Below are 12,633 nucleotides of genomic sequence, written 5' to 3' on the forward strand. Positions count from 1 at the left end.
AGTTTGGAGAGTATAAATTTGAGTAAATGTTCAAAGGCAAACAGATTGAGCTGTAGTTTACATATTCTGGGTAAAAATCACTGCAATATTTATTTAGGAATTTTTCAAGTGTAGAAAGTTACAATTACATTTAAAAAATGTAAACTATTTACCAAATTCACTTTAATGGCACTATTCTCAGGAAACCATCTAGTTCTACAATACTTCCAAGACTGTCATTAAAAAGTAAATGAAAATATCAAAACAGTAAAGTTATAATTTTTGTGAAAAAGACAGTTCTAAAATAAGCATAGAATAGGTTGAAAGCAAAAGGACTCCCTAGCATTTTTTTTACATTAGCACATTTATAATTATGTATTCTAAATATAAGATATAGATGTAAATCTGAGATTATGCTCCATCTTTCTGTAATGAGTTAAGATGGCTCAAATTGGCAATTCACATTTTGTTGTTGTTATTGTTTAAAAAAGACGACCATTATGTTTATTGGGAACAGGTAAGTCAATTATTGTACAGTATCATCAAAAAGAATTATTGGCCCTGCGCTGTGGCTTACGCCTGTAATCCCAGCACTTTGAGAGGCCAAGGTGGGTGGATCACGAGGTCAAGAGATCCAGATGGTCCTGGCCAGCATGGTGAAATCTCGTCTCTACTAAAAGTACAAAAATTAGCTGGGCGTGCTGGTGGGAGCCTGTAGTCCTGGGAGGCTGAGGCTGGAGAATTACTTGAACCTGGGAGGCAGAAGTTGCAGTGAGCCGAGATCCGGCCACTGCACTCCTGCCTGGGCAACAGGGCAAGACTCCCTCTCAAAAAAAAAAAAAAAATAGAATTCTTAGGATGATAATCGCAACATTGTTCATTTCATCTAGCCATTGGAATGTGGAAATCATTTCATTTCACAGCCCCCTTTAAACATACTGGTACTTTATATAAAGTGAAGTTTCCATCTTTTTGTTGCTGTTGTTTAATCTATTTGAAAAACGGTAGATTTCTTGACAGATGGTATAATGTACATAAAACATCATTGCCATCAATAGTGCATGATAATAATGAAAACGAGTACAATTTTAAAGTGTTTTCAATGCATAACTCTGAAGTAGGGGATCAATATCGTCTGTTCTTTTCTGAGTAAAAACTGAGTGTGAGTTAACAGACTTCTTTCTTCAAAGTCATGTTTCTGCTGTTGAGTGAAACAAAAACACAAAACCAAGTCTTTTGGGTCAAAACTGAGCATTCTTTTTAAAACAACACAGCTTCCTCTCTATTTAATTTCCTACATATGTGAATATGCCAAAAATTTACCTTCTTATCAATCCATGAATAAAATAGCAGTACTTCCTTTTCTTATCCTATTCTTCAAGTTTTGTTCAAATAGAATTGTTTCTCAATGTCTCAGCCAGGTCTTCTGCTTATTTCATTTGTGTGCCTTGCTCCACATGGACTTAATGTTTCTATGTAGCATTTCTCCTAATCTCCTTGAATATGGCTGTCTTCCTTCAATATTTACTAAATGACCTGGCATCACCAGCTACCCACAGTCAGGCAGGTGCCTTATTTGCTGTTGTAGCTATCACATAATATTTGTGTTAAATGAATTATAGTGCTAAATATGACAATGATAATAGGTAAATATTATTGATGAATAATTGTAACAGTGTAAATGTTGACAGTGTAGGTATTTAGTGTCTGCTAACTTGCAAGTTTCCTCATCAGTTTTATTCCTTTAAAAGATTCTCGGATTTACCTAAGCTCAGTTTCCATCATCAGGGTATCTATAGATATATCACACTGAATGAGGGACCCATGTATACTAAGCTTAGAAGAAAATTCACAATTTTCTTAATATATTTTAGGATATTCTATTTAATTCAACTTAAGTTGTGTTTTTGTTTCGTTTTGTTTTGTTTTTTGGGGGTTTTTTATTTGGTTTCTTTATAGAGTCATGCTGTGTCTCCAGGCTGGAGTGCACTGGTACAATCTTGGCTCACTGCAACCTCCTCCTCCCAGGTTCAAGCGATTACCCTGCCTCAGCCTTCCAAGTAACTGGGATTACAGGTGTGCGCCACTATGCCTGGCTAATTTTTTGTATTTTAATAGAGGCAGAGTTTGACCATGTTGGCCAGGATGGTCTCAAACTCCCAACCTCAGGTGATCTGCCTGCCTTGGCCTACCAAAGTGCTGGGATTACAAGTGTGAGCCACCATGCCCAGCCCCTAATTTTCTTCTGAGCTTCCACTTTCTCTCTTCTAATCTTATCCCATGTGCCTCATATAGTGTCAACAATATTTCCCACTCTTCAGGTGGACATGAAATTCAAGATTGGCAAATTCAGCACAGTGACAATCCAGGGATATGATATAATTTAATTAGAGATTTCAATGAATCTCCTGCTGGGCCTGTTGCAGAACACCTCCATTCTCACCTGAATAATAAGATAAATGAATGTGGTCTTCCCAGACCTATTACATGATATGTGAAGATGAAACCAACCCAGCAAAGAGGAGGCAGAGATACAGAGAAAACTGAGTCCCGATGTCATCATTTAATGGTGAAGTTAGCTCTACAGGAAAACATTTCTAAAGTGTGATTCTTAAAATTCCCCTTAATTCTTAAGCTAATTTTATTGGCTTTTCAGACACTTAAACAAATCTTAATTAGTATACTGTATCTTCCTAGTTCTTGTGTATTTGGCAGTCCACTCTTTATTTTCACATTTAAACCACACTTTTACTGTTAAAACACATTTGGGGTCTGTCTCTTTTCTTAAAAATATGAAGAGGGTATTTCATTACCAAGTACGTTGACAGCCACTGGGTGCCTCCCTGTGGTCCTCTCAAAGTTTAATGTTTTAACTAAAGAAGCAGACCACTGCTGGTAGATTAATGAATAAATATGGGGGCAAGATGAACATATCAGCTATCTATAAAAGCTCTTGGTCCCTTATTCTATAGACAGAGCTACATTTACAGGTCTCTTTCTAATCAACAAGATTAGAATAGAAATTGAGTATACTTGGAATCAAAAAGTACAAAATATTTTTATTAGATATTTCTAGAGTGATGTTAATTTGATAAATCACGGTATAAGCACTGTGTGATCATTCCAGGCAGGCTTACTATCTAGGGATGTAGTTTAATCTACATGACAGATACAGTGTTGGAAAAAGTTACATTTGAATTTCTGTTTGTATAAGATTTTATTAATTTAACAGAATTGTTCTTGAAAAGGCAGAGCAACTCCATCTCCCAGAGATTTTTCCCAGTCAACTAACATGATATGTTTTACATAATACTGCCCTATGGCTATAAAGAAAAGAAAGGTATGGGATAATGAAATAGATCTATGTCTCTCATGATGATATCTTCCAACCCCTGGAAACATATTTGTTACAATAATTTTGTTTCAATTTTTACATTTGTATTGTTGATATAAATAAATGAAAACATATTCTTGATCAACTCCCTTACACAGCCAGTAAGCAGTTTGCCCATGGGGCAACACATATCTACTACTCACAATTCTGGGTCAGTCCCTCTGTTAAATATTAGAAACAAAAATATTGACTAGTAAACACACAAGCAAAATACAGTCTTACAGATATGGCAATACAAGTTATTAGGGAGTATGGCAGTGGAGTAGCCAAGGATGTGAAGAGGTCAACTCTACTTGAACATTATGGGGTAGGAGGTTTCCATATCCACTGTAAGATACTTAAGGAACAACAAAGAGAAGTGAGAATGCCTTTCTAGATCTGGTACTGCACTGATATAAGAACCTTACAGGTCCACTGGGCCCAGGGACAATTTGAGAGGAGCTGCATCACAATGTGATCTGGAAATCCATCTTCATCCTTTACTGAGAGGGCAGTTATACCTTCTGCAACACCCTTAAGTAATCTCATTCTTTGACTTTAAAAATACATAAAGCACATCTAAATACAGGTCCACCTAGAAGCAGGAGCCAAGTAAAAAAGGCTTCACAAATGCCTTTTAGTGCCCCACGACTTTGTCATTTATACCTTGATACACGACACACCTCCGAATATCCTCCACCCACAAACACTCTAATCCTTTCCATTGGGAAGTTTCTCATGAAACCTTGTAGAATATTTTAATCCCTTTCGTAAAAACTGCTATTCATTAGTAAAAGGAAACAATTCTTTGACAAAAAGTTTAAATAAATATGATCCTTAGCAGTGGACACATATTTTTGCTGAACAAAAAATGATTTTACCCTTACAAACTAATTTCTGTTTCCTTGGCTGCTCCCTAGTGTAGAGGGCTGGAAACTGGTCAAATATTTTCAGTTTTGAGTTCCACTTATGTGAGCACAAGCACACTCATACACACTCATCAACCTTGCTTTCAAAAGAAGGTATCATTACCTTTGTTCCTCCTGTTTGAAAAGTTTAGGAAGTCTGGTTTTTTGGTGCAGGAATACTTTAGGATATTGCTTCATAAATGTATTGTGAGGTGATAAGGTATTGCTTATACTCCGGCTTAAAAAGAAGAGAGAAATTAAATTGTAAGTGTCATAGGAAAACAGCTTCCAAGAGAAAGATTTTTAACTCAATATATACATATCAATTCTATACTGAATATTTAGTCTAAGAAGCAACTAACAAAAATATAAAATATCAATATTTTGTGCTTTAAAAATATCCAAATCTCAGTGAGAAACATTTTAAGAAATACAAAATGTATGATAATATATGATAATGTCAATGTCAAAAATTTAATTTTTGAAGTTGTCTTTTTAAAACTCATATTTCTATAATTGATTAAAGTTTTATATAATGTACTACAGAATTAAAATCCCCCTAAAATTATTTAAAATAGTTTACATCTACATTACTAGAGAGAATATTTATCTGAATCTTTGCTATCTTGTATTAAAATCTCATGCAGTATTTTTTAGGTCTAGAGTAAAGATGTGTTACAACAAAAGATCAGCATTTTCCAAATTCACATCACTGAAATTACCTAAGATGCTTTTTGTAAGTAAAAATTTCTGATCCATTTATTGATAATCATAAACTCCAACAGTAGAGCCCTGGGTGGGCTTCTCCTTTTTAAATATATTCCTCAGGATGACTGTTATATGCGGCTACAGCTTGATCCATGGCAAATACCAAAAATGCCAATAAGCGAGATCCAGAGAATAGCAAATTGTCATTAAATGTTAGGTAATGATATTTGTTTCTGGAAAATCCACCACATTCAATTTTAAATTGACAACACCATGAAAAGTTTGTCAATTTTTAAAAAAATGCTAAACATTCATCTTGAGAGCTTATTTCAATAAGTATAAAAAATTATCATACTTCAAATTTAACACTGACAAACATCTTAGCCAATAGTTGCCACGTGACAATGAACATAAAAATCCTCAAGAGAAGGCTTTTTTAAAAAGTCTTTTTCATTTTTATTGTAAATAATAATGACACATTCTAAAATATTTATAACAGCTTTTTCTTCTCTGGATATGTTTCTAAAACACCATATTGATGCTTTACACAAGACAAATTCTACACACTTTAAAAATCTTATTTAATGTAACTTAATTGATTCAAACAACACAATATGATGTGATTTTCTATATTAGGCATTTTTATTCATTTTCTCACAGGGTATAGATACATTCACCAAGCATCAAATCTTTTTAAAATCTGACCACTGATTCATTGGAGGCTTCCCAGAAAAAAGTTTTTTTTTGTTTGGAACTCACATTCTACAATCATCTATTTTACACATCTACCTGTTTTTCACTGGATACTTGTTATATTTGAATCATTGTACTAAGATCTTTTACATTGTTTTGTATTATTGCACATTTATATAACCTGACAATATGTTTTATTTGAGTTACTTTATTGACCCTTCTGCACAAAAAGAAACTGCAACCTTAATAGTTTGCCTAATTCATATAACTAAGAAGTGGAGGATCAGGGTACAAATGAAAACTAAATTTACTCCAAAACCCATTATTTTAACTTCTGGGATATTCTACCCCCCAATTAATAAAACACGTTAGTTCTTGCTATGTGCCAGGCACTCTTCTAAGTAATGTATATGTATCTTACTTGACTACATTAACTAGATACTCCTATCCATTTTGTTCCCGAAAAGATGCTGAGGTTCTAAGAGTACAAAAGTGTAGACATATGGGCCGGGCGCGGTGGCTCAAGCCTGTAATCCCAGCACTTTGGGAGGCCGAGACGGGCGGATCACCAGGTCAGGAGATCGAGACCATCCTGGCTAACACGGTTAAACTCCGTCTCTACTAAAAAATACAAAAAACTAGCCGGGCGAGCTGGCGGGCGCCTGTAGTCCCAGCTACTCGGGAGGCTGAGGCAGGAGAATGGTGTAAACCCGGGAGGCGGAGCTTGCAGTGAGCTGAGATCCGGCCCCTGCACTCCAGCTCGGGTTACAGGGCCAGACTCCGCCTCAAAAAAAAAAAAAAGTGTAGACATATGCAGCCTATGCTACAAAACTTGGAATCCTATTCCAGTCTGTGATCTGGTTATATCATCATTGGAGTGGCTAAAAAATTTATTCCCAAATACTAAGACTTTTACCCAAGTCATTTTTTATGTATATAACCTTAGTTACACTTACATACTTTATGTATATAACCTTAGTTAGCTGCCTCCTTCACCTAATTCTTGAGAATTTCCAAGATGTGGTTGGTAATGTACATGGATTCAGTGTCTAGGATCTGGGTCTCCAAAAGTAGTATGTCCAAAAAGTGAAATACGTGGAAGGTTGAAATGGAAGAGTCAAATGCTAGAGCTGGAGACGACATGATTTTCAGACTGAGCCCCTAAATGACCTGTAATGCTATAATGTATATTCTATGTCCCAAAAATGTAATGTAGAACATATTCCTACTTCTGAATCCCTTGTTGAAACAACAACATATGTCTGTGTGTTCAGCAGAAAAGTATTATTGTCTAAAACCATGTGAAATCTGTAAATAAATGTATCCAAATATGGAATATAGAAGTAGCTGAGGGGAAACATAAAATAACTAGCATGCCAGAGACAAAGAAATGTTTAGAATTATGGTAGAGTTGGAGAGTAGATCATGGACCTAAATACCTATCTGACCCTTCAATTCTGTCCTGAAGATGTTTTTCGTGATTTACCAGGCTATGAGTAAATACTACCCATGGACAAAGAAGTTGCCACTTCATTGAAGCTTACCTGCAATGAACTCATCAATAAGAAAATAACTCCAACTTCCTCAAGCAGATGAAAGGGAAATACATTCAAAATATAAAGGTTTACACAACAGAACTCTAGAGCACTCTCAGGATTCTCTATATACAGGGATTACAAAATTAAATGCTTATCATATCCAAGCAAGTATCATAAGGTGGGAACTGCGGTAAGCTGAAAAGACCACGTCCTCATGGAGGGACCTGTGACCTCGCCCTTAAGACCATATTTATCATGTATTAATAGAAGTTCAATGTGTTCAGATCCTGTAGTTTTCTACAGAAGTCAGAAATCTGTACTCTCATGTAAAAATGTCTTATTTTTAAATGTTAATAACTGCTATGGATTGTATGGTTCCCCCTCTCCCAAAAAGGCATATATTAAAGCTCTAACACCCAGTGTGACTATATTTGAAGATAAACGCAGTCTCCCTAACTACAAGGGAGGTTGGTAAATGTAGTCTAGCCCTGTGCCCAGAAAGAAGATAAAGTTTGGAGGAGCATACGGAAGCCTTTAAAGTAGATATGAAATCACTGACTATATTAGATTTGGATGTATTATTATTTAGAAATGTGTTTGTCATTTTACAGATAAGGAAATGACGCACATAAAGTTTAAATTACCTGCCTATGCTTATATAAAGTAGCAAAATGAGTGAACACATTCCAATCATCTTGCTCTAAGATTAAGGGTCTTCCATTTCTCATCATAGGCACAATTTAGTAGAGAAGGAAGGAAGTAACACTTTGTACTGTCAGGGAATACTACCGAGGGCTTTATGTGATCACCCTTCCCCTGTTTTAGGCTAATCTACTCTGTGTTCTCATGGCTGAGTTCTACCCAGTGGAATAGAAAAGAGAAGGCAGCAGGATGCGCCAAAAAAGATTCTTCCACAGAAGATTCTCAAGGTCCTTTTCCCTTCCAGCTTGACGCAGAAGAACAAGGTGGCCTTGGAAGCCACACAATAAAGACTGAAGAGCAAATGTTTGGTAGAGGCCTGAGTTTCTAAACTAAAAGAACAAACTGTCAATGAAAAGCACCCCTTTATAGCATTATGTGGGAAAGAAATAAAATTATATTATGTAAAGCTACTGATATTTAGTGTTTATCTATAGCAGCCAGAAATGCCCTAATGCAGTATTTCTTCTGCATCTCATTCAGTTTTGCTCACAGGTCTGAAAACATAATAAGCTTTTAATAAGATGCTTATTGATTAATTATATTTATGTGTTTGCCCTAAGGCAATTCACATTTTTCATTTTAAGTTAACTAAGGCAAGTCATAAAAGTTGAATATATTCAATCACTTATAGATTGTTTCCTCCTGAATTTGTCTTACAACTATCATAGCATCTACACACGTATTTGATGAAAATTAAAAGCAATATAAGTGATATCCTGATAAAGGAGGCAGGTACATTTGATAAGAATTAAGCTGATTCTATATTTTATATATGCAATATGTATATTGCATATATAAACACATTTTCATAATGCATGTCATTCTTTTATTACCTTATGAGTTGAAAAATAAACATTCCATAAAAATGTCAGGGTATTTAACATTAGGCCACTACAAAGTTTCACGCTATTCAATGTCTTCTGTTCTTATTTAAATTTTTTTTGGAAATGTGAGTTTCTAGCCTTATTCATGGACAAAGCTCATTAGCCAATGACTTTATGCCTTCAAAATTATATTTTTTCAAAGAAGTTCCACATACTATTGCAATTAAACATTAAGATTAATCTCAAACTTTTCATTTTCATAAAGTACTGAAGGAAAATTTAAAGATCTGTTTGACAAAATTAACTGTAAGATTGAATGTAAACCTCTTAGAGAGATACTGATCAGTCATGAAAGTTTACTTCCCCTGAAATAACTAACTAAAGTTCTCCCTATTTTGAGAATCAATATATGATTTGCACATAAAACTGAAGTCCTGTAAGCTTATGTGAAGTATTTAAATCTTTCATCTATTTTTTTATCTTTAGAAAGGGACTTCCTATCTTTAGGATTGTTATAGTAGCTAGAAATAATAAAAGTAAAACTTCAGATCTACTGTTTATAGTATATTAGGTATGTAAAAATGTTAATTGTTAGTAAATCCAGGTACACAATGTACAGCATTTAGATAGCAGACAGTTTTTAAATTTTTATTAAAATCACAGGGCTAGAAACCTCACTTTTAATGGAAAAAAGGACAAGAATGTGAGTCACCATCAAATCTTCCTGTAGCAATACATATAAATGCAGTGCCTGTCATGTTAAATGCTATTAAGACTAGAAAAATCTAGTTATGGGAAAGATTTCTTTATTAAAAAGTACCTAGACACAGACTCAGGAAAAACGTTGATCATTAGAACAGAACTATTAAAAAGGAAGTATCTGGCACTCATATACTGGTAGGGTAGAACCTATCTTATACCTTAGAAGAACACACCTTCTAACACACCTGAGAACATCTTATATGCACACACGCCAAAATACAAAAACAGAAAAAAAATCTTCAAGGTTTTTGCAGCATGGCAGTCTTGATTCTCTAAAGAGCCCTGTTGTCGCACATATCCTGCATAACAAATTTCTGGTGCATTGCTGGTCTTATGAAAGGTGACCTAGGTCTCCAAGACCCACCACATTGCAAGAAAAGAAGGGGGAAAGTGAGTGGATACTTGAGATGTGAGCAATGGGCAGACAGGAGGGGTACGGTGTTCTAAAGGCAGTCACTGATACGAAGGAGCATGGGTGGGAGGAACTGAGCCATGACCGAGGAACAAGGAGGGGAGCCCAGCCATCTTTGTGGAAGGACTCTTGAAGGAGAATGGAGTAGCTTAGCTTGATGGTGCACACTGAGTCTAGGAAGCGATAGATATAAATTTTCTGTTGAAGAATTTTTCATAATTTAGGCCACATGTTACTACTACATGTTAATAAGCAAATCTTTCACAGAAAGATCACCTGGAAAGACAAGCTGCCATAAGTGCAAGCCAGCAGCAACAATATCAGATTTATATCCCTAAGTCTATAAATTACCCTATGTTAGACATAAAATATAAAAGAGTTATATATAAGATCTTTATGAAAATAAAGGAGGGAATCACAATGATGATTAATAACAAGAGACTATCAGGAATAGCCAATCAAACTTGAAGAACTAAGTGGAAAATCTCAAATTGAAAATTACATATATTTTTAGTATCTTTAAATTTTATTTTTACTGTATAATTTAAGTGTATAATATGATGTTATAGACTACACACAGATAATAAAAAGATTTCTATAGGGAAGCAAATTAACATATCCATCATTTCATATAGTTACCCATTTTTTTGTGTGTGGCAAGAACAGCTCAAATCTACTCATTTAGCATGAATCCCAAATACAGTGCAATGTTATTGCCTATAGTCTTCATATTGTGTATTAGATCTCTTCACTTGTTCATCCTACATATATTCTACTTTGTGTCCTCTGATCTACATCTCCCCATTTCCTCCCTTCACCCTTGCCCCTAGTAACCACTGTTCTCTATCTCTGTATTTGCATTTTTTTAAATTTCACATATAAGTGAGATCAAGAAGTATTTTACTTTCTGTGTCTGGCTTATTTAACTTAACGTAAGGGCCTCTGGGTTCATCTATGTTGTGGCAAATGGCAAGATCTCATTCTTCCTTAGGGCTGAATAGTAGTCCATTGGGTATATAAACCAGATTTTTTATTTTTTATTTTTCACTTTTATTTCAGTTTCAGGGGTACACACGCAGGTTTGTTACATAAGTAAATTGCATTGCCTTTTTTTTATTCTAACAGTGTCTTCAGCAGAGGAGAAGATTTGAATTTTAAGGAAGTTTAGCTTAATCATTTCATTTTTCATCAGTCATGCTTTTGGTGTATTACCTAAGAAGTCATCACCAAACCCAAAGTTATCTAGATTTTTTCCTTTGTTATCTTATATGGTTTTATACTTTTGCATTTCAAATTTAGGTCTATGATCCATTTTGAGTTAATTTTGTGAATAATGTAAGGTCTCTGTCTAGACACATAAATGTTTTTTTTTTGGATATGGATATCCAGTTGTTTTAGTATCATTTATTGAAAATCCATACTTTCTCCATTGAATTGACTCGCTCTTTTGTTAAAGATCAGTTGACATATTTGTGTGGGTCCACTCATGACCTCTGTATTCTGTTTCATTGATCCATTTGTCTATTTTGCTAATACCACATTGTCTTGATTGCTGTAGCTTTATAGTAAGTCTTGAATCTGTGTATTCATTTCTTTTGAAATTAGTAATTCAAACAGTAGACATACAACAGAAAAATCTCTTGTAAAATTGAAAAAATATAAGTTACTCTGAATTTTATTTTGACCACTATTCTGACCATCACTTGACACTGAACTTTTTCACCACCCTCAGAGAAAACCCATATTAAATCAGTGAATATCATTTTAGCCTTTTTCGTGTCTTTATATACATTTCAGTGAACCAGTAGATATTTAATTTATAGATTCATGTTTAAGTGTGTGGTCTTTGTATATAAAAGATATATCATATTGTATTTGAATACAATATGTGGTATATTCAGTGGTATATCCATACAATAAATACTATTCAGCAATAAAAGGAATAAGCTATCAAGCCAAATACACACACATACACACATACACACACACACACACTATATATATGTAGATCCATAGAATAAATTCATGAAATAAAAATTATGCATGAAACACAAATATATGTAGATTAGTATATCCATACAATAAATATTATTCAGCATTAAAAGGAATGAACTATCAAGCCAAATACACACACACACACACACACACAGAGAAAAAAACTTAAATACATATTGTTTAGTGAAGGAAGCTGCTGTGGTTTAAATGTGCCACCCAAAATTCACACTTTTGAAACTTAATCCCCAGTGCCACAGTGTTGCAAGGTGGGGCTTAATAAAGGTGACTGAATCATGAGGGTACGACTCATGAATTAATGCCATTATCACATTAGCACGTTAATTATCATGAGAGTTGATACAAAGCAAGTCTAGTCCTTGGTGTCTTTCTCTATCTTCTCTATCTTTCAAAAGCTTGCTTTTGCCTTCCACCCTTATACCATAAGATGACCCTTGCCAGATGCCAGTCTCATGCCCTTTGACTTCCCAGCCCCCAGAGGTGTGAGAAATAAATTTATTTTCTTTATAAATTATCCAATCTCTGATATTCTTTTACAGCAACAGAAAACAGACTAAGACAGAAGGCAATCTGAAAATAATATATACAGTATTATTCCAACTATATGACATTCTAAAAAAGGCAAAATTATGGAGACAGAGGAAAAAATCAGTGGTTGTCAGGGGTTGAGGGTAGGGAGAAGGGAGGGAGAAGAGATGGAGCAGAAGATTTTTAGAGTAGT

General features: G+C 34.6%; 1 protein-coding gene across 2 annotated transcripts in view; it reads right to left on the reverse strand.

The window, feature by feature from the left end:
- CNBD1 (cyclic nucleotide binding domain containing 1) overlaps positions 1-12,633 on the reverse strand; it is a 617,967-nt gene that overhangs the window by 576,317 nt on the left and 29,017 nt on the right. For both annotated transcript variants that reach the window (XM_011937078.1, XM_011937079.1), the window contains exon 3: positions 4,385-4,498. In XM_011937078.1, coding sequence (XP_011792468.1) covers positions 4,385-4,498 — 114 coding nt within the window. The remainder of the gene's footprint in view (positions 1-4,384; positions 4,499-12,633) is intronic.

This window comes from Colobus angolensis, unplaced genomic scaffold, assembly GCF_000951035.1.
Source record: "Colobus angolensis palliatus isolate OR3802 unplaced genomic scaffold, Cang.pa_1.0 Scaffold16, whole genome shotgun sequence".
Classification (NCBI taxonomy): Eukaryota; Metazoa; Chordata; class Mammalia; order Primates; family Cercopithecidae; genus Colobus; species Colobus angolensis.